The sequence below is a fragment of the Coenobita brevimanus genome, chromosome 43 (genome assembly GCF_032717465.1).
Source record: "Coenobita brevimanus isolate Jiangsu-jjx chromosome 43, ASM3271746v2, whole genome shotgun sequence".
In the NCBI taxonomy this organism is placed as follows: Eukaryota; Metazoa; Arthropoda; class Malacostraca; order Decapoda; family Coenobitidae; genus Coenobita; species Coenobita brevimanus.
The window spans coordinates 26,492,225-26,514,624 of record NC_136996.1 but is presented as its reverse complement, the minus strand read 5'-3'; the positions used below and the strand labels follow the sequence as shown (position 1 = coordinate 26,514,624).

General features: G+C 40.9%; 1 protein-coding gene across 2 annotated transcripts in view; it reads left to right on the top strand.

Moving 5' to 3' along the window:
• Positions 1 to 22,400, top strand: part of LOC145397821 (uncharacterized) — a 140,263-nt gene that overhangs the window by 88,942 nt on the left and 28,921 nt on the right. For both annotated transcript variants that reach the window (XM_080270850.1, XM_080270849.1), the window contains exon 12: positions 3,330 to 3,440. In XM_080270850.1, the coding sequence (XP_080126976.1) occupies positions 3,330 to 3,440 (111 nt within the window). The remainder of the gene's footprint in view (positions 1 to 3,329; positions 3,441 to 22,400) is intronic.

Genomic DNA, 22,400 nt, shown 5'->3' with positions numbered 1-22,400 from the left:
GAGAATTTTACTCGATAACCTGAAACAGGAATATCATAGGTGATCAGTGTGTGAAGAATGATGAAGGAAAGGTAGTGTTGGACAGTGAGGGTAATGACGATGCATGGAGAGAGCATTATAACTGGTTGCTGAATGAGGAGTTTGACTGAAACAGGGAAAGTTTTAAGTCAGCAGATCTAGTGTGTAGCCCAAGGTCTTTGATTGATGCTGCTACTGTGAGCAGGGCAATAGGCAGGAGTTGGGGAAGATGGATGGTGTGTCTGGGTTGACTGCTGAAATGCTGAAGGCCACAGGAGATATAGGAGTGGGTTTATTTACTGATTTAATAAATCTGTTGGCACCTGGTGGTTTAGTGGGTAATTATTGTGCTCCAGTCGGATTGAGCCGGTGAAGGTTTATATCCAAGGGGTGGTTGGGGTTGATTGCTCATGTAATGCCACTCAGGTATGAGTAAGGCTGGTCACTCTCATCTTAAATGTCGAGACCAACTGCCTAGCCCTGGGTTCTTACGCTCCTCTTGGGGCAATGTAGGATTGGATGATGGATGGATGGATAAATCTGTTATATATGAGTGTGTTGTTCCAGATGAATGGCTAAAGAGTGTGATTGTAAATGTGCATAAGAAGAAGGATGATGTCCTGGAAACAGGAAATTACAGCAGCATAAGACTTTTGGACCAGATAATGAAGGTAATGGAGAGAGTCCTAGAAGGTATGATTATGGAAAGAGTTAATATTGATGAGATTCACTTTGGGTTTATGCGAGACAAAGGGATCATTGTTGCCCTGTTCATTGTCCAAGAGCTTCAGGAAGAATATACAGAAAAGAAAAGGGAGCTGTAGTTTGTTTTTGTTGATTTTGAGAAGGCCTTTGACCGAGTCCCTAGGGAGGTGGTGGGTAATGAAAAAGCTTGGGAACAAGGAGTGGTTGGTTAGCTTGGTTATGGCTGTGTATGTGGGTGCTTGCACCCAGGTGAGGCTGAATGGAGATTTGAGTGATGAGTTTTCCATGAATGTTGGAATTCATCAGGGGCGTCTTGAGCCCGTTATTGCTTGTCATGGTGCTTGAAGCTCTCATGTGACTTCAGAAAGGGACTTTTGTGGGAGATGATGTATGCCAGACTTGGCATTGATTCCTGCAAATGAAAGGGAGGCAAAGGAAAAAATTAGGAAGTGGAGAAAGAGAATGGGGCATAAGTGTTTAAGAGTAAATGTGGATAAATCAAAAGTAATGATATCTAGGGCTGGTAACAGTACTGTCAAAGCAGAGGGAGAGTGGCCATGTTCAGTTTGCCCCAAGAGTGTGGGAAGTAACTCCAACTTATGCAGTATTTGTGATAAATTGTTGCAGAAGAGATGTAGTGGTATCAGAAGTAGGCTGTGAGATAATGCTGATTTCTTGTGTGCATTGTGTCTGGGAGAGCATGTAGATATTGTCAGGCATGAATGGATTGAACTTGCTGGTGTGTCTTTTGAGTGTGTGGAAGAGTTTTGTTATTTGGGGGACATGTTATGTGCTGGAGGTGGGGCTGGAGATAGCTCTGTGGCTAGGGTAAGGAGTGGTTGGAGGAAGTTCAGGGAGATGATGCCTTTCCTGACATTGAGAGGGCTCTCCTTCCATGCTCAGTGATCTTTGTTTGAGGCTTGTGCTAGGAGTGTAGTAAGGGAAGGGGATATTCACAGGCTCAGATGTGCGGAAATGACACTGAATAGGTGGATGTACAGTGTGTCCTTGAATGCAAGGCATGGAGGGGCTAGGTTTATGATGGAAGAGTTAAGAGGAAGGTTGGGACTGGAGTGTATTGGTTCTGTGATGAGGAGAGGTAGATTGAGATGGTTTGGGTATGTGGAGAGGTTGGGTGATGACAGTTGGGTGCAGACATTGAGAAGTGTGAACACTGGGGGTAGGGTTGTGAGAGAGAGTCCAAAAAAGACCCGGGATGAGGTCATAGAGAGTGACCCTGGGAATAAGGGACTGAATATGGTGGCTGCCAGAGATTAAGCAGCCATTAGGCGACCAAGGTTGATGCATGCAAGCACGATGGAGCTTTTATGAACAAAACGAACAAAATTACTTACATTTTTGTACTTGCTTTTTACAGATTTCTTCATGTAAGTCACATTATGTTTATTCTTGCTTTTGTATGAATTTGCTTGTCATCCAATCCAAGACCCAGTACAGTGATGTCTCCCAATATGCGAGAATGTGGTCGACAAAATGCACTGCATATTGAAAATTCACATACAGTATTAGAAACCATTGAATCAGTGGAAATAAATGTATGTGGTCGACACCTTACCTTATCTTTGTCATTTACAGTACTTCCACATTATTGACTCCCATTTTAAGAAAGACTTTTGCTCAAAGAAAGATAATAGAACTGTAGATTAGGTCTTAAGTAAACTTGACATTCTTAAATTGTTTCCCCCTCAGAAAATTAGCCAGCCATTCCTTTGAAGGTTTAAAGGATCTTGATCCAGGACATGGGGACTTCTTCTGGCAGCTCCTATAAAATAACTTGGCCTGCTCCCAAATATGGCAGCTGTCCAGGTGCACATTTTCTTTCTTTTCCCTGTGAATGTACAGTAGTGTGCTAGCTCCAATTGTATAATCGCGGGATTAGCAACCTTACTGCGCCCATCCAGTTGCTGGCCTCCATAAGTCTTGACAGTTCGTAATATCTGCCCTTTGTTCTTGAGAATGTTCCTCACTGTCGATTCACTTGAGCCAAGTTCGTGTCCAATGTTTGAGTTCCTTTTACCTTGATTATTCAACTCTATAACCTTCATTTTCAGCTCCAAAGGGAGCCTTTTATTGTAATTTTGGAGTGAAACAGTAGGGCCATGGTGTAACAGATGAGCAAGAGCAGGTCATGTTTAATGCTAAAAACACGACATTATGCGAGTGCGTCGCAGGCAGACGCAGACTGAGAGTCTTGAGACTTGACTTGAGAGACATTGTGAGGGAGGGAAAGGGCGGGAAACTGCTCAGCCATCTGGTGATGCTTTACAATTTTGAGTGGGAACACTGTTTTTCTCTTACCTTCAGACCTCGGAGTTGCATTGTAGAGTGATATTTTGCATATTAATTCCCCCCCCCCTCCCCTGAGTTGAGTTTGCATATTGAGAATTCGCATGTTGGGAGATGCCACTGTACTTTTATTCAGTAATTCGTTTACAGAACATTTATTTTGCATCCACGCCAATCACTTTATTTTCTCTTCCACTGTTCTTTCTTTAGCTCTCCCTCGTCTTTCTTATTTCTGGATTTGTTCATGCAGTTGATGATAATAGTGATTGTTGTATTGATGATGATCTTTTATCTTCCAGAGGCGATGGACAAGCTACATGATGCTATACATGAAATAAGAATATCTCACAACAAAACCCTAACCTGGAACTTGGCACAGGTGACTGCCTATGACCCAACATGTTCATTTGGTGAGTTGTTGACTTATGTTCTTGTGAGGGTAGGAGGCTTTCCAAAGTTTTTTTTAACCTTAACTTTGGCTGAGATTTTTGTTCTTCTGCTGCATATTTCACAGAGGTCAGCGGCAGATGAAGCACATACCTATGACTGACAGTATTTTGTGGAATGTTTCTTCTATCCTGACCAAGATCCCTAATCCTTTTCAGCCCAGTTGATATACATTCATTCTTTTATCATCTAATCCAGTGTTGCCTCATGAGGAGCGTAGGAGGCCGGGGCAAGGCAAGTTGATTCTGACATTTAAAATGAGTGACCAGACTTACTCATCCCCGAGTGGCATTACGTGAGTAATAAACTCCAACCACCCCTTGGATATAAACCTGCACCGGCTCAATTCGATTGGAGCGCCTTAAGTATGCACTAAACCACCAGGCATCATAATTTGGTAATATGGTTACCACCCAGTGTCGTAAATGGTTTCCTGGTACACAGAAAACCATTTGGCTTGTCACTTAGTGTAGAATCACCCATGGGCAGAAGGAAGAGGGAAGAATGCAAGAAAGAAAGACAGAAGAGGATGGAAGGAAAGAAGGAAGGGAAAGAGGAAAGAGCAGGCACCTGAGAGGAGCACTACATCGAGTGGATGGTAAGCGCCCCCACCTACCACCAAGTTTGTAGTTATATTGGAAGTTTGATCTGACTGGCAACCAAGGAGACTTGTTGCTCCGTTGTTAGACATGCATCTCAAATATCATGCAATTGTGACAGTATTCAGTTTGTGGGAGTGGCCTAGTTCTGTCAAATGAAATAAAACTGACAGTAGCATTAGGTTATTACAGCTCATCAGTCAGCCTGAAGAAAGCTTAATTTAACAGGAGACAAATTCTCTCTCTCTCTCTCTCTCTCTGTATATATATATATATTGTTACGGAACAGAGAAAGATAACGTACACTTTAAGTGAGAATGCTAAAAATCACTACTGTCCCGTAAAGTTCCAGGTTCAAAACAAAAGAGTTAGGTAAAATTACAAGTTAAAGTTTAATGCTTAAATTAACAACAAAACATTCAGGACTCATAAGGATAATGTAATGGCAAATAAACAGGTTAAATATATGGTTAACTGCAATAGCCTCTATTAACACGAAATTAGCAAGAATAAATTTATCTAAGTCAGCCCTGATAAAATGAGATACCAGATAATACTCAGTGAATGCCAGATAAATTATTACAGATACAAACTATTATCAAAAATGACTGACATAAAACTCTACATTAATCACAAAGACCTCACTAGGCCTAAGAATCAACCATATGCTACACAATACAAGAAAAAATACAACAACAGTTATACTCAAATTACACACAGCTGCTAGATGTTTGGAGATTTCTTGAGCACTCACAATAATAATAATTGTACAGGGGAGGACAGAGATGTGAACAAAATGAGGAGCAGATCTAAGTGGCAATGATGCAGAGACTGAGCTCATTATATAGGGGCCAGCAGAGCCTGATACAACTTGTAAGCAGGACGCGCAAATGAAGCCATGGGGACAAAGAGCTGATAATCCCGCTCTAAGCAACAGAGAGAACGACTTACTCTACTATAACGGTAGAAGGGGGGAACTGAGGCAGAACACGCTCGTGATCAAACATGCAGCATACTGAGCGTTAAAATTACACAAAGGATGATGAAATCATAGGCTATGTAACACCTCCCCACAAAGAAAAAGAAATTTACAAAGGAAATTTCTTATTACTCTAAAACAATCTGTACATGGCATTACAGAACATGCAAATGTCTTTCCTAATGTTACAATACATGAGATCTCCCTAGCACGTTCAGTCATAGGTACTTGCCAGTATCCCTTTAACAAATCAAACTTACTTATGTACCTAGCCTTTCCGATCTTGTCTATGCAATCTTCCACACGAGGGAGAGGGTAAATGTCTGTTTTGGTTATCTGATTAACACGTCTGTAGTCAATGCAAAGCCGCTGTGACCCACCTGGCTTAGGGACCAGAGTGACAGGAGAACTCCACTCGCTCTGACAGGGCTCAATCATCTTGTGGTCCAACAGGTAGCCAAGCTCCTTCTGGATGAGAGGAACTTTCACTGGGTTCACACGGTAAGGAGGCAATTTAATTGGCTTTGCGTCTCCAACATCGACATCATGCATCAACACAGTGGTTCTTCCTGGAGTAGCACGGAACACTTGCGGGTACTCCTGCAGTAATGCCGAAAACTCCTGCCTTTCCTTGGGTGGTAGATGAGAAAGCTTAGTCTGGAGATCACTCATGATATCAGGATTCTTCCCCAAACTATCACTCAGGCTCATGCTGCATGGGAGAACTTCACTTGTAGACTCGGGTGGAACAGCTACAGTGCAGACTGGATTATTTTCGTCCCGCCTGTGATATAACTTTAGCATGTTGATGTGACATAGTTGCTTGCTCTTTCTACGATCTGGTGTGGCGATGACGTAGTTGACATCACTGAGTTTCTTCTCCACGAAATAAGGGCCACTAAACTTGGCTTGAAGAGGTTGCCCATGAACTGGTAGCAGAATCAAAACCTGATCTCCTGGCTGAAAGTGGCGTAACCTGGACTTCTTATCATACCAAGTCTTCATCTTCTCCTGAGCAGCTCCTAAATTCTCTCTCGCCAGCTGTAAAGCAGTGGACAGCCGTTCTTTGAACTTCATCACATACTCCAGCAGGTTGACGTCATCTTCCTCCGACAGCCAGCATTCCTTGAGTAACTTAAGGGGTCCTCTTACTTCATGGCCAAACAGTAGTTCAAAAGGTGAGAAGCCCAGTGATTCATTTGGAGATTCTCTTGCGGCAAACACAACGAATGGAAGACCTTTATCCCAGTCTTTCTGATGTTCCAAACAGTATTTCTTGAGCATCGATTTGAGTGTTTGATGATATCTCTCCAACGCTCCTTGGGTCTGGGGATGGTAAGCTGAAGACGTGATCTGGGTGATGCCCAACTCTTTCAGAGACTGCTTGAAAACGTTTGACATGAAATTACTTCCTCGGTCTGACTGTACCTCTTTGGGCAGACCAAACTTTGTGAAGAACCCTAGCATTTCCTTAACCACGTTCTTTGCTGAGATGTTTCTAAGTGGAATGGCTTCAGGATAACGAGTAGCCATATCAATCATGGTCAACACAAAAGAAAATCCTGAAGAAGTCTTAGGAAGAGGGCCCACAATATCCACCAACACACGGGTGAAAGGCGCCTCAAAAGGAGGAATGGGAACTAGAGGTGCAACCTTTTCGGTCTGATTACACTTCCCCACAACTTGACAGGTGTGACAAGACTTACAATACCAGGAAACATCCCTGAAGATACCTGGCCAGTAGAAGTGTTTCAAAATGCGTGCCACAGTCTTCCTCACTCCAAGGTGTCCTGCCAAACTGGAATCATGAGCCACTCTAATGATATCCTGCCTACAAACACGAGGGATGACAACTTGATGTACAACCTCCCATTCACAGTCGGCTGATGCTGTTGGGGGTCTCCACTTCCTCATAAGTACTCCTGACTTTACATAATAACAAGTAGAAGCACCGGCTGACTCTTCTTCACTGTCAGCAGAGTTAGCTAGACCTTTCAACTCAGGGTCAGCAACCTGCAACTCAACCAACTCTTGACGAGACAAATTATCAACACTACGGGGTACTGCCTCATCTGGTGAGTGGTCCAAATTAGCAAGAAAAGTGTCAGCTAGGATAACATCATCATCATTATCCTCTAAATCACCAGTAACTTTAGACTTAGCCCTAGTGACAGCACATGCAGGGAACACATCAGGGACATCACAATCCTGGGACACAGCCACTGGCTCACTAGACAACTGAGGAGCTGGACACACTTGACTTCCACCAATATCATTTCCAAGTAAGAAAGTTACACCTGACATTGGGAGTGTCTCAACCAACCCAACCATAACAGAACCATTAACAAAACCAGACTCTAAATTCACTCTGCACAGAGGAACAGAGAAGTAATTATTCCCTACACCTTCTAAGATTACAGTTTCATCAGAGGAATTAAAATTAGAGCCTAGAACACTGGTCAGCATAAGGGATTGGCAAGCACCTGTGTCACGATATATTTTAACTGATTTCCTGTCATTACTGTCCAGAGGACTGACAAAACCATCAGACAGGAAATTAGCACATGAACTCTTGAGAGTGTCACCCACGTTACTGCTCAAAAGAGGAGCTCCATCATGAGAATTTAAGTTACCCCTCAAAGCAGGTTCAGTTAACTCAGTTAAAGAATTCTGGGAACTCTCAAGAGTGGACACTAGACCAATTGACTGAATATTTAAAGACTCCTTTTTGTTCACATCACGCTGTCTCCTGAAACATCTCTCCGTAGTATGACCAAGCTTACTACAATAAGTACATTTACTTTTCTGAAATCTAGAGGTGAAGCTGGTATTTACTTCCTGAGAAACATCATCCTTATTCTCTTTCCTGTTACCTGTACTCTGAGTAGAGGCAACGTACTGACTCTCAGCTTTTCTTTTTCCTCTAAAATATCTCTTGTGAGTGAGAACATACTCATCAGCTAAAACTGCAGCATCAGACAAATTATCTATTCTTTTCTCATCAAGATATAGGCTTACATCTTTATAAATACACCTTTTGAAGTCCTCCAGCAAAATCATCTGCTTAAATTTGTCAAAATCAGAATCCACATTCTTAGAATTTAACCACTGCTCCAACAAATCTTCTTTGATTTTTGCATACTCAACATGGGATTGCTTATCTTGCTTGTAAGTTGTCCTAAATTTTACTCTATAGGCTTCAGGAACAAGCTCATAGGCCTTAAGAATCAAGCTCTTAACTACATCATAATTATCAGACTGATCCTGAGGCAAAGATGCATAAGTTACTTGAGCTTTACCGGTGAGAACAGTTTGAAGGAGTACTGGCCAATACTCCTTAGGCCAATTAAAACCTGTAGCTACCCTCTCAAACAACTGAAAATACTTTGTTAAATCAGATTCATTAAAAGGAGGGACAAGTTTAACATTTTTAGCCACATCAAAATCATCAGAGCTAGATGATCCAGTTCCACCTTGTTTCATGCGATACTCATGGTCTGCCTGAATCCTAGCAAGTTCAATTTGTGCCTGAGCCTGTACCTGTGCCTCTTGAATACGAGCATTTGCCTCCTTAACATCAGCCTCCTTAGCACGTGCTTGAAATTCAGCTTCCTTCACACGAGCCTCATGCAGGGCTAGCTGTAACTTAGCTAATTCAATCTGCGTTTGCTCATTTGGAGGAGTTACATTAAACAAGCTTTTATTAATCATGCCAACAATTTGATCTTTAGAATGATGAGAGTGAACTGCAATTCCCAATTGTTGAGCAGCAAGCTTAAGTTCATTCTTTGTTCTGTTTTCTATATCACACACTGTTTGCACATTTGACAAAAAATCCCTGGCTTCATCAAGTGTAGAAATAGTAGCCATCATGAATATATCACAGTCACAAAATATCAAACAATATCCTTATGATAATATCCTGAATATCCTGGCGAGGTCGCCAAATTTATGTTACGGAACAGAGAAAGATAACGTACACTTTAAGTGAGAATGCTAAAAATCACTACTGTCCCGTAAAGTTCCAGGTTCAAAACAAAAGAGTTAGGTAAAATTACAAGTTAAAGTTTAATGCTTAAATTAACAACAAAACATTCAGGACTCATAAGGATAATGTAATGGCAAATAAACAGGTTAAATATATGGTTAACTGCAATAGCCTCTATTAACACGAAATTAGCAAGAATAAATTTATCTAAGTCAGCCCAGATAAAATGAGATACCAGATAATACTCAGTGAATGCCAGATAAATTATTACAGATACAAACTATTATCAAAAATGACTGACATAAAACTCTACATTAATCACAAAGACCTCACTAGGCCTAAGAATCAACCATATGCTACACAATACAAGAAAAAATACAACAACAGTTATACTCAAATTACACACAGCTGCTAGATGTTTGGAGATTTCTTGAGCACTCACAATAATAATAATTGTACAGGGGAGGACAGAGATGTGAACAAAATGAGGAGCAGATCTAAGTGGCAATGATGCAGAGACTGAGCTCATTATATAGGGGCCAGCAGAGCCTGATACAACTTGTAAGCAGGACGCGCAAATGAAGCCATGGGGACAAAGAGCTGATAATCCCGCTCTAAGCAACAGAGAGAACGACTTACTCTACTATAACGGTAGAAGGGGGGAACTGAGGCAGAACACGCTCGTGATCAAACATGCAGCATACTGAGCGTTAAAATTACACAAAGGATGATGAAATCATAGGCTATGTAACAATATATATATATATATATATATATGTCTCATCTCATCAGCTGTTTGAGTGTCCATTGCAGGACTGGCCTATCTTGACTGAAATGGGGACGATACAGCCAATGTATCTCTACCAAGTGGCTTAGGCTGTCAAGTAAAAATTGTATGCAGGGTGAGAAGTGCTTGTAAGTGTAATTGTAGTGTTGGAGTGGCTTTGGATGTGTGTGTAGTCTGTGAACCGAGTGTAATCAGCCCGCGCAAGCCGACTGGGTGCAAGAATACTTTATAATAAGCGACACTGGTTCAACCACAGCACCCCTTGTGTCTGCCAATGCAGTACATGGCCTGAAGAACGTTCCCAAATTTTATTACCCTAGCGGGGTGCGAACCCTCGTTCTTCAATGTACAATAATGCACACTTTACCACTGTACCACAGAGGCTCCATATATATTGTGTATATATATATATATATATATATATACACACACACACACACACACACACACACACACACACACACATATATATATATATACACACACACACACACATATATATATATATATACACACACACACACACACATATATATATATATATATATATATATATATATATATATATACAGATGCAATAGATTCACCATGGGGGAAGCGTAGTCTCAATATGAAGATAAACACCAACGTAATCAGGAACATCTTTAATAAATTGGTGACGTTTCGACAACTCATTTGTCATTTTCAAACCTATAGAAAATACAATAAAATCAAAGTAAACACCATGTCTATGATAAAAATACGAAAACTAAAGTAAAAAACCAAAGTAAAACACCATGTCTATTAAAATACAAGTGAAGAATTATTATGATAAGATGAGGAAATGAATTATACATAGCTAACGTTGGTGGGATGCTACTAAGTACAAGGAAAATTTAAACAGAAATACATGTAATAAGACAATACATAAGTCAAACCTTAAAAACAGAGAAGGGGCGTGGAGCAGTCATGTGTGCCCAGTGTGGGCTGTAGGTGGTGAGTGAGGAGTGATTCAGCCAGGAGGCGTGTTACCTCGTCACGACAAGCGTGGGCAACAGAAAAATCAGATTCGCTTATGGGATGGCCTAAGGCTTCACAGCAATTTCGGATGGCAGAGAAAGGTGGCTTAGCCATAGGTAGACCAGTTCTATATGACCGTCCCCGATGCTCTGCAATTCTTACTCGTAATTGCCTCTTTGTCTGTCCAATATAAGACGCATTACAGCGACTACAGTTATAATTATAGACAACAGAGGATTGCAGAGCGTCAGGGATTCGGTCTTTATGTTTGAACCATTGTCCAATGGTGTTGCTGGGTTTGAAAATTGTTCTAAGACATACTTGAGGGTAAAATTCCCTAACTAAACACGATATATTATTACGTATGGAAAAGCTTTTTGGACCTAAAAATGGCAAGATACAATATACAGGTGATTTGTTTGCTGTGAGTTTAAGAGTAGGTGGGTTACGGATCTTATTTAGTTGTCTTCCCATGTGGGTTTGTGTGAAAGACATTGGGAAACCATTAGAGAACAATGTTTTCATAAGAAAACACAATTCCGAGTGTAAAGCAGAATAAGATGAACAAATATTATAAGCTCTGGTCAGCAGGGTCGACACCAAATTGCGTTTAAACTGAATTGGGATTGCTGAGTTGAATTTCATGGTTAATCCTGTGAAAGTGGGTTTGCGGTATACTGAAGTGATGAAGGAATTAGTAGTTTTTTGGACTAGTATATCAAGAAAGGGAAGTTTGTTGTTTTCGTCAATATCAGAAGTGAAATGAATGTTAGCATGCCTCGAGTTTAAATAGTTTAGAAAAAGAGGGATGTGGTCTGGAGAACTAAACAATAAAAATGTATCGTCGATATATCTACGGTAGAGGAGAGGTTTGAAATGGGAGGGGCATTGCTGTAGCCAGTTTGTCTCATGGTAACACAAAAATGCGTTTGCTAAGCAGGGACCCAGGGGATTCCCCATCGCCACTCCATCAATTTGCTTATAAGATTTTCCGTTAAAAAGGAAAAGACAATCTTTAGAAGCGAGAGACAGTAATTTACGGAACTGGTTCATATAAAATCCATCTATTATTTTCTCGTGTTTAAATACTTGTTTGGTGCAAATGTCTATAGTTTCATAAAGAGGAATATTAGTGAACAGGGACTTTATATCGAAAGAAGCCATAGTACAGTGGTCAACATTGTAGTTACAAATCTCCTTAGCGAAAGTTAATGAATCTCTAACCGTATAGCAATTTGTAGTGATGGGGGTAATCATAGGTACAAGAAATTTAGGTATGTTATAGCTAACAGTCCCAATGGCAGAGAGAATGGGTCTGACTGGACAGTTCTGTTTATGTACTTTAGGGAGCCCATACATGACTCCTGGTGTAGCGCCAGATATGTATAATTTTGAGTACACTTCATTACTAATTACTCCATCAGACTTCAGCTTCCTTAGGAAATTGTTTACTTGATCTTCACGTTTCAGGGTCAAAGAAAATTCATCATCATTTACGATTTTGAACTTTGAACCATCATTAAGAATTTCAGACATTTTACACAGATAATCAGTCCTGGACCTCCAACGCTACAGGCCTACCGAGCAGCTGAACGGCTAGGTCAAGAAAGTCCAGCTGGACTTAGATTTCCTCACCACCTGTGAACAACATGACCTCACCCATACTTTTCTTAATTTTAAAGTTCCCAATGCCCACATAAGGTCGTCAAGACTCTACAGAAGTTGCCAAAGACGTATTCTTACATACGAGATAAAGAGTAAACAACATCTACTTAGGGTTCATAAAAACAAATTAACATGTTCATTATCTTCACTGAAAAAATCTGTATCATTTTTTGACTTTACCCATTTGACTAATCTTATAGAGAGAACTAATGGGAACTCTTTATCTCGTGTTAAATTCACTCAGCAACGTAAATTACGGACATTAGGATTTGTTAACCCCGATAGTGTATCCCATGATAAAGTGATTTTTAATTATTCTAGTAGACAGCTGACTAGTGTAGAAAAATCCATTTTGTGTAAGGGTTTAAAGTATGCCATTCACACCCCAAAGCCCAGGTTCCTCCCACATTTTCTTGGATTTGAACGATTTTTTAAGAACTTGTCTGCTCATTCTTTTTATCAAGGTAGTGGTAGAACTTATGATTTTTTAAAGAATAGCTTGAAGCACATTGCTTTTACTAGTTTTTATTCTTCAAATTATTCTTGCAGTAATGTCACACGAGAGCAAATTAATGTGTTGAAAAGTTTAAAAGATGATGATTCTATTATCATAACTAAACCAGACAAAGGAAATGGTGTCGTAATTCTGGACAGGACTGATTATCTGTGTAAAATGTCTGAAATTCTTAATGATGGTTCAAAGTTCAAAATCGTAAATGATGATGAATTTTCTTTGACCCTGAAACGTGAAGATCAAGTAAACAATTTCCTAAGGAAGCTGAAGTCTGATGGAGTAATTAGTAATGAAGTGTACTCAAAATTATACGTATCTGGCGCTACACCAGGAGTCATGTATGGGCTCCCTAAAGTACATAAACAGAACTGTCCAGTCAGACCCATTCTCTCTGCCATTGGGACTGTTAGCTATAACATATCTAAATTTCTTGTACCTATGATTACCCCCATCACTACAGATTGCTATACGGTTAAAGATTCATTTACTTTCGCTAAGGAGATTTGTAACTACGATGTTGGCCACTGTACTATGGCTTCTTTCGATATAAAGTCCCTGTTCACTAATATTCCTCTTTATGAAACTATAGACATTTGCACCAAACAAGTATTTAAACACGAGAAAATAATAGATGGATTTGATATGAACCAGTTCCGTAAATTACTGTCTCTCACTTCTAAAGATTGTCTTTTCCTTTTTAACGGAAAATCTTATAAGCAAATTGATGGAGTGGCGATGGGGAATCCCCTGGGTCCCTGCTTAGCAAACACATTTTTGTGTTACCATGAGACAAACTGGCTACAGCAATGCCCCTCCCATTTCAAACCTCTCCTCTACCGTAGATATATCGACGATACATTTTTATTGTTTAGTTCTCCAGACCACATCCCTCTTTTTCTAAACTATTTAAACTCGAGGCATGCTAACATTCATTTCACTTCTGATATTGAAGAAAACAACAAACTTCCCTTTCTTGATATACTAGTCCAAAAAACTACTAATTCCTTCATCACTTCAGTATACCGCAAACCCACTTTCACAGGATTAATCATGAAATTCAACTCAGCAATCCCAATTCAATTTAAACGCAATTTGGTGTCGACCCTGCTGACCAGAGCTTATAATATTTGTTCATCTTATTCTGCTTTACACTTGGAATTGTGTTTTCTTACGAAAACATTGTTCTCTAATGGTTTCCCAATGTCTTTCACACAAACCCATATGGGAAGACAACTAAATAAGATCCGTAACCCACCTACTCTTAAACTCACAGCAAACAAATCACCTGTATATTGTATCTTGCCATTTTTAGGTCCAAAAAGTTTTTCCATACGTAATAATATATCAAGTTTAGTTAGGGAATTTTACCCTAACCCAGCAACACCATTGGACAATGGTTCAAACATAAAGACCGAATCCCTGACGCTCTGCAATCCTCTGTTGTCTATAATTATAACTGTAGTCGCTGTAATGCGTCTTATATTGGACAGACAAAGAGGCAATTACGAGTAAGAATTGCAGAGCATCGGGGACGGTCATATAGAACTGGTCTACCTATGGCTAAGCCACCTTTCTCTGCCATCTGAAATTGCTGTGAAGCCTTGGGCCATCCCATAAGCGAATATGATTTTTCTGTTGTCCACGCTTGTCGTGACGAGGTAACATGCCTCCTGGCTGAATCACTCCTCACTCACCACCTACAGCCCACACTGGGCACACATGACTGCTCCACGCCCCTTCTCTGTTTTTAAGGTTTGACTTATGTATTGTCTTATTACATGTATTTCTGTTTAAATTTTCCTTGTACTTAGTAGCATCCCACCAACGTTAGCTATGTATAATTCATTTCCTCATCTTATCATAATAATTCTTCACTTGTATTTTATTAGACATGGTGTTTTACTTTGGTTTTTTACTTTAGTTTTCGTATTTTTATCATAGACATGGTGTTTACTTTGATTTTATTGTATTTTCTATGGGTTTGAAAATGACAAACGAGTTGTCGAAACGTCACCAATTTATTAAAGATGTTCCTGATTACGTTGGTGTTTATCTTTATATATATATATATATATACACACACACACACACACACACACACACACACACACACACACACACACACACATATATATATATATATATATATATATACACACACACACACACACACTCAGTAAACCCTTGATATAACGAAGTGATTGGGGGGAGGGGTGGGTCGCTATATCCGAAAGTTCGCTATATCCGAGGGGTTTGGTATTTCCGAGGGATTACTGAACTCAGTTCGCAATATAAGAGTAGTCATTCGGTCCTACATGCTCAGACATAACCTAAGCTAATTCTGTGAAGTTTGACATGCAGAATTCAATGGTTTATGAAGTCATACATGTAAATACAGTACTGTATGAAGTTGTATATGTATATACTGTACAATACCTATACAGTAGTAAGTATACAGTATACAGTAATGCAGTACTGTTACAGTACACTTACTGTGCTAGGAAGGGATGCTGTTGAAGTACTCTTACTGTGCCAGGAAGGGATGCTGTTGAAGTACTCTTACTGTGCCAGGAAGGGATGCTGTTGAAGTACTCTTACTGTGCCTGGAACGGATGCTGTTGTCACCGTGGGCTGACTTGCGAACTTCCCCCGCATTTAATGACCTTTGTTCGCAAAATCCGGGGGAAGTTTGGTGGCAGTTTGGTCATTCATTATATCCCAGTTTGCAATGCCGGAGTTCGTTATATCGAGGATTTACTGTATACACAGTGGGCTAGCACAGTGCACGAGTGGATGGGCGGTCCACGACCTTGCGTACTGTGATTTCGAGTACTGTGAATACATAATCTTATTGGAAAATTAACATATGGGCGGGACCCCTCAAACCTTTGATATTTTATTAACCTTAGATATATAATAAGGGGGAAATTTTTTAGACATACTACAGATACAGCTAAAATAACAAAAATATGGCAAATTGCCTTAAAAATAGTAGACGACAGACCTGATGGACTTGAATAGCAGGGGTTCCAAGACGTGACAACACACTTAGTGACCCCGCCGCATCACTCACTGCACCACGTGCGTTTAACAGTTGCCAGTGTTGTATTATTTCAGGCTTTGACAAAGAAATTTACGGCCTGTCAAATGTTATATTTCTTCCAGAATGCAGCAACAGTCATTATGGCTGGGGTTTCAGGTATGCCAAGTGAAGCAGGTGAGTCAGATGGGGCTGTGGAGGTGGAGGGGGAGGCAGCTGGTCAGTAAGGTGGGGCCATGTGGTGGAGGGGACGGCAGTGGGCAAGTCAGGGGAGGATCCTCCATCTCCTCCTCGCTACTGCTCACATTTTCAGCAGTTTCCTTCATCTCTTCTTGTTAGTCTGTTTCATTCCTCATAATGTTATGGACGTACAGTAATCCCTCCACTATCCGATGTAATAGAGCCAAAGGCATGTCTGGAAAGTGGGCCCCTGCCTGCTGGACTGGTACTTATGGTCCCTAACCCAGCCTAACTTTGAAAGCCACCTAAATAACTCCCTACTGGACATGCATAGCACCTATTTAAGACATTATTCACAACAATAATGGACATAAAGCATGAAATAAATAAAAAGGAACCAGAGAATGAGGAATTAGAAGTGAGTATGGAAAATACTTAGCAGTGTACAGGGTTTGGTGAATGAATTTGGGACAGTGTGTAGGAGGAGGAAGCTGAAAGTTAATGTAAACAAAAGTAAAGTTATGGTGTTTGAGAGGAATGAAGTCACAGAGTGTGCAGTGAGGTTGGATGGTGAGGATATGGAGAATGTGAGTGCATTCAAGTACTTGGGAAGTGTGATGAGTAAGGATGGAACTTTGGGGGATGAAGTACGTGAAAGGGTACAGCAGGGAAGAAAGGTTGTTGGTACACTGAAAACCGTGATGAGAAATAGGGAGGTGAGTATGGAAGTTAAGAAGTCACTGCATGATGGTATTGTGATCCCTACCCTGACGTATGGAAGCGAGGCGTGGACCTTGCAAGAGGGGAACAAGTCAAGAGTGAGAGCAGTGGAAATGAGTTACTTGAAAGGAGCATGTGGAGTGACGTGGAGGGACAGGTTGACGAATGAAGAAGTGAAGGAACGTTGTGGGGTAGATGTGGATGTGGTTGAAAAGATTAGGAGAAATACACTGAGGTGGTTTGGACATGTGGAGAGAATGGAGAATGAAAGACTGACTAAGAGGGTGTATGTAGGTGAGGTGGAGGGAGGGGTAGACCGAGGATGAGGTGGAGGGATGGAGTTGAGAGGTATATGAGGGAGGGGGGGGTGAGTTGGGGGGAGGGTAGTCAATTGGTGGGTGACAGAGTGACTTGGAGGCGTTTTGTCTGCGGCCACCCTTTGCGGGATTAGGGCGTCGGGCTATAGATAGATAGATAGATAGTACAGGGTACTTACAGCATGTCTGTGGCCACCTCCTCTAAGGCTTGGTAGTGGTGAAAATGCTCTTGAAGCACGTACAGTAATCCAGTTTTGTGCTACACTTAATTCTTTGCACTGTGAGTTATAATTGTTTAACACTGCACATTCTGTTCTTAATTGTGCCACGCCAGTTTCAGCCGCCAGTTTCAACCGGCATTTTGCACTCCACACTTAATCCTTTGCACTCTAAATTCTAATTTCTTACCACTGCACAACACTGTAAATTCCCATGTGGTCTAGTGGCAAGGTATTGCTGTTTATTCACTGTTTATTCACAAAAACAAGCACGTGCGGCATCCATTGCAATGAACACCCACTCTCGATGGTGGTTATGCAGCAACTGGGGACAGGGTTGCCAGATCTGAGCTCGGCCACATTACCAAACTCCTCAATTTTCATTGCCAAAGTTATCTTTTCATTACCAAATTCTTAAAGGAAGCATTTATTCTTCACTAATTATATGTACAAATGGAAATAATCACTCATTATAATCAGCAACATGTTTATTTTTTGTATTATGTATGCTAGCGGATTAATCAGAGAGAGCAGACAGTCCACCGTGTCCATTCTCTATATCTTCATCTATCTATAGACCAACGCCCTAATCCCGCAAAGGGTGGCCGCAGACAAAACGCCTCCAAGTCGCTCTGTCACCTACCATATGACTACCCTCCCCCCGACTCACCCCCCCCCTCCCTCATATACCTCTCAACTCCATCCCTCCACCTCATCCTCGGTCTACCCCTCCCTCTCCCTCCCTCCACCTCACCTACATACAGTACACCCTCTTAGTCAGTCTTTCATTCTCCATTCTCTCCACATGTCCAAACCACCTCAGTGTATTTCTCCTAATCTTCTCAACCACATCCACATCCACCCCACAGCGTTCCTTCACTTCTTCATTCGTCAACCTGTCCCTCCACGTCACTCCACATGCTCCTTTCAAGTAACTCATTTCCACTGCTCTCACTCTTGACTTGTTCCCCTCTTGCAAGGTCCACGCCTCACTTCCATACGTCAGGATAGGGATCACAATACTATCATGCAGCGACTTCTTAACTTCCATACTCACCTCCCTAATTCTCATCACTGCTTTCAGTGTACCAACAACCTTCCTTCCCTGCTGTACCCTTTCATGCACTTCATCCCCCAAAGTTCCATCCTTACTCATCACACTACCCACCCAAGTACTTGAATGCACTCACATTCTCCATATCCTCACCATCCAACCTCACTGCACACTCTGTGACTTCATGAAAAATCTGTTTGGTAATGGATCATGCTGATTCATTGCCAAACGAACTTTTCAATACCAAATCGGCCCACATTTGGTAATGAAAAATACCAAATGGCAACCCTGACTGGGGAGGGGGGAGGAAGGAAGGAAGGGGTGAAGGGACAGTGCATAAGCAACAGCTATTTGGTGCCATGCAGTGCTGCATGCCAAATTCAAATTGCTGGTGGGGAAAAAATCAGATTTTGGGGGGATTTTTTCTTTTTTTGGCCATTTTTTGGTTCTGAAGGTCCAGGCCCACAATGTCTGGTAAGCAGGAAGTCCGGAAAATGGGCGTCCAGATAGTACAGGGATTACTGTATTTGCATTATAACAACTTGGCATTCATGAAATAATCATTATTCAGGTGAATCTGAACGTTGTTATAGAAACAGAGTTTCTTCTAACTTACCATTAATGCCGAAAACGTTAGCGTCAAAGTCGTTATTGGCGAGATCTTACTGTAGACTCCTCTTGAGCACCTTCCCCATGAGCCTCTAAGTCACAATGGGCACGTTGTGCATGGAAAGGGATCACGTAGTCTGGGAAAATAGTGGTTTTGGGCCACTCCTTGCCTCTGCCTCGCATATTGTGAACTAAACTCTCACAAAGTTTTGTGGTTATGATATTTGGTCACTCGTGTACTATGTGATTTGCCTACTGTGGTCATGCACACTGTGCAAGCCCACTGTATATATATGCACATACATTTATACCATAGTTAACTGTGCTAGTTGTATGGAAAAAGCTGTGATATTTGAGAACACATCACCAAAATTTACAATGGTCCTTTGGTCATAGTGGTTTTCATTATCAGTACTTGATGAAAATCAGCATTTCTGCCATTATCGTGGATTTTTCGTCTAAAAAGCTTCATTATTGCACACCTGTGGTGGTTTCTGCTCACAATAATAGTGCAGAATCTGTGGTTTCTGATGGCTTTGAGGGATTCAGAGATGAGACCCTACTTTAGGAGTTAACCTCTGGTGCTTGAGACCACTAACTCTCCATTCCTGCCACAGAACCCCAGCTTTAAGCCCATCTCAGATCTCCATATGGTGTGGTACATGTTTCTTCCCTGTTGTGCTTTTTTCATCATTTTCTGTTTACCTAACCATGCTGTATGAGTTGTTGATACTTACCATAAAAATATGTATGTGTTTAGTGGGTACAAGTTGTTGTCTGTTCTTCTATAGGCAGACACCCCAATCCCTTAAAGGGTGGCCACAAACAAATCGCCTCCATGTCGCCCTGTCCCCTGCCATTATGATGCAGTCTTCCAACTTAAACCTCTTTCTTTCATATACCTCTCCGCTTCATTCCTCCATCTCATCCTCAGCTTTCCCCTTCCTCATCCCCCTTCCACTTCACTCACGTACTCTCCTTGTTAGTCACCTCCCCATCCTCTTCACGTGGCCTAACCACCTTATTGTGTTTTTCCCAACATTTCTATCACATCCACATTCACAGCACAACGCATCATCACTTCCTCAATTGTCAGTCTGTCTGTCTGTACATGTAACTGCAGATGCATCTTTCAGATAACTAACTTCCACTACTCACACTTTTGACTTGTGTCCTTCCAACAAGGTCCAAGCTTTGCTTCCATATGTTTGAGTGGGTATCACAGTACAGTATTGTCATGCAGCAACTTTTTTACTTCCATGCTCACTTCCCTATTTCTTATCTTTACTTTCAATAAACCAGCAACCTTTCTTCCCTGCTCTACCCTTTCAAGCACATCATCCTCTAAACTTCTATCTTTACTTATCACAGTACCCGCATACTTATGGACTCACATTTTCCATTTCTTCACCATTCAACCTCACAGTATTTAGTGACGTCATTTCTCTCAAAGACCACAACTTTACTTCTCCCCACATTCACTTTAGATTCCATTCCTTATTTACTTTCCCAAACTCATTCACCAAGTCTTGGATTTCATCTAATTCATTTAACAATATAGTGCCATCTGCAAACAACAGGAAAGGAAGTTTCCAAATATGCCCCTCTCTCATTAGGGCCACTCCAATAACCACTGCCCTATCTTGTATCTCTTTTATAATTCTATCCATATACAATGAGGATGACACAAAGTGCTGAGTAGGGACCCAGTTTATTTCAATGTTTCGCCAAGACTGGCTTCTTCAGGAATGGCATACAATGCTTACAATCATCGACATAAATAGGCCTCACAGTTCCAAGATAGTGACGTCATGCTCTTGAATAACCAGAACAAACTACGCTACTCAAGGTCTGCTCGTTAAAAGGTAGGGTAAAGGTTTGGCCAGTTTATAAAATCCTCTGTTCTGCTTAAATGTTATTCAGTACAGCAATATATTGTAGATGGACTCAAGACATCTACGTATCATTATATTACTCTCATGTAACATAGTCTATGTTGTACAATAGCATTTTTGAGATTAAACACTCGCATATCATATTTATGTTCTTTTAACTTCATATTCAACCCTCATAAAGTCTGTCCCATATATACCTTTTCACAGCCTTTGCACTGAATTTTACACACACCTGCCACGTTTGTTCTCTTTACGTTTTTCTCATTTTCTCTTACTAAACTACCTAGTCATATTTCCTGCTCTGACCACCTTTATTCCTTCCATATGCATGCAGGGAGAAACATTGTCAACTACACAGGATTTAGCTAGTACTGTATTATTCTTTTCACAGGTTTTTCTTTGTGTGTCCTCATGTGTATTTTAGTGGCACTCTTTCTAGCTCTGAGGATAAAATGTTGAGGGTATTTTAGATCACTAAAAGCCTTAAAAAGGTAATCATATTAACCCCTTATGGGCAGGCAACTTACCAATTATACAACCGTGTGGGGTTGCATATTTTCGGAAAAATAAAGTATCAAGGAATAAGCCTAAACATGTGTAAATCGGTGAAAAATGGATGAAAAATGAAGGCAAGAGGTGTTATATGCGCGGTAATACATCTCTGCTGGCTGTGGGAGGAGGAGGGAAGGAGTGAGGGAGGAGGGCGGGCAGGCAGCTTATCACCAAGCGCGCCTGGGGTGAGGCTAGCAAACTATTCACTCATTTGCTTTTTCTTCACCACTGAACACCATAGTTATCATTTATGCATTCTTTACACTATTCGTTGTCTTCAAAATCTTATGTATGTGTTTTCTATTTTACTTGAACACTTATAACAATTAAGCATATGTATGTATATACTATTTTACTTGAACAATTAGGTATAACACTACAACTTATATATTATGTATACTCTATTTTACTTGTTTCAAGGCTTGGGAGAGTAGAGAGCAGGACAACAGGTGACAAGGATGCCTTATCACCCAGTTTCACCAATAATTTAGGACTGAAAATGGCTGGATGTTACGTAACGTCGCCCGCCTCCTCACGCACGGACGTTACGTAACTTCACCCGCCTGTTAGGGGTTAATCCAGTAAATATTCATCAGAACATATCCTCAAGCTCAAAGGAAAAAACTGATGAGTATCCCCTGTTTTGTTCTACTATCTGTGGTCGAATAAAAATAAAGTCATTTTTGTTGTTAGCCTTTCTAAAAACTTTGAACTTAAGAAAGTTACAGTCTTTGATTAAAAGAGTATCTAGGAAAGGTAAGTTGTCGTCATGTTCGTACTCTATAGTAAACTGAATGCTAGGCCCGA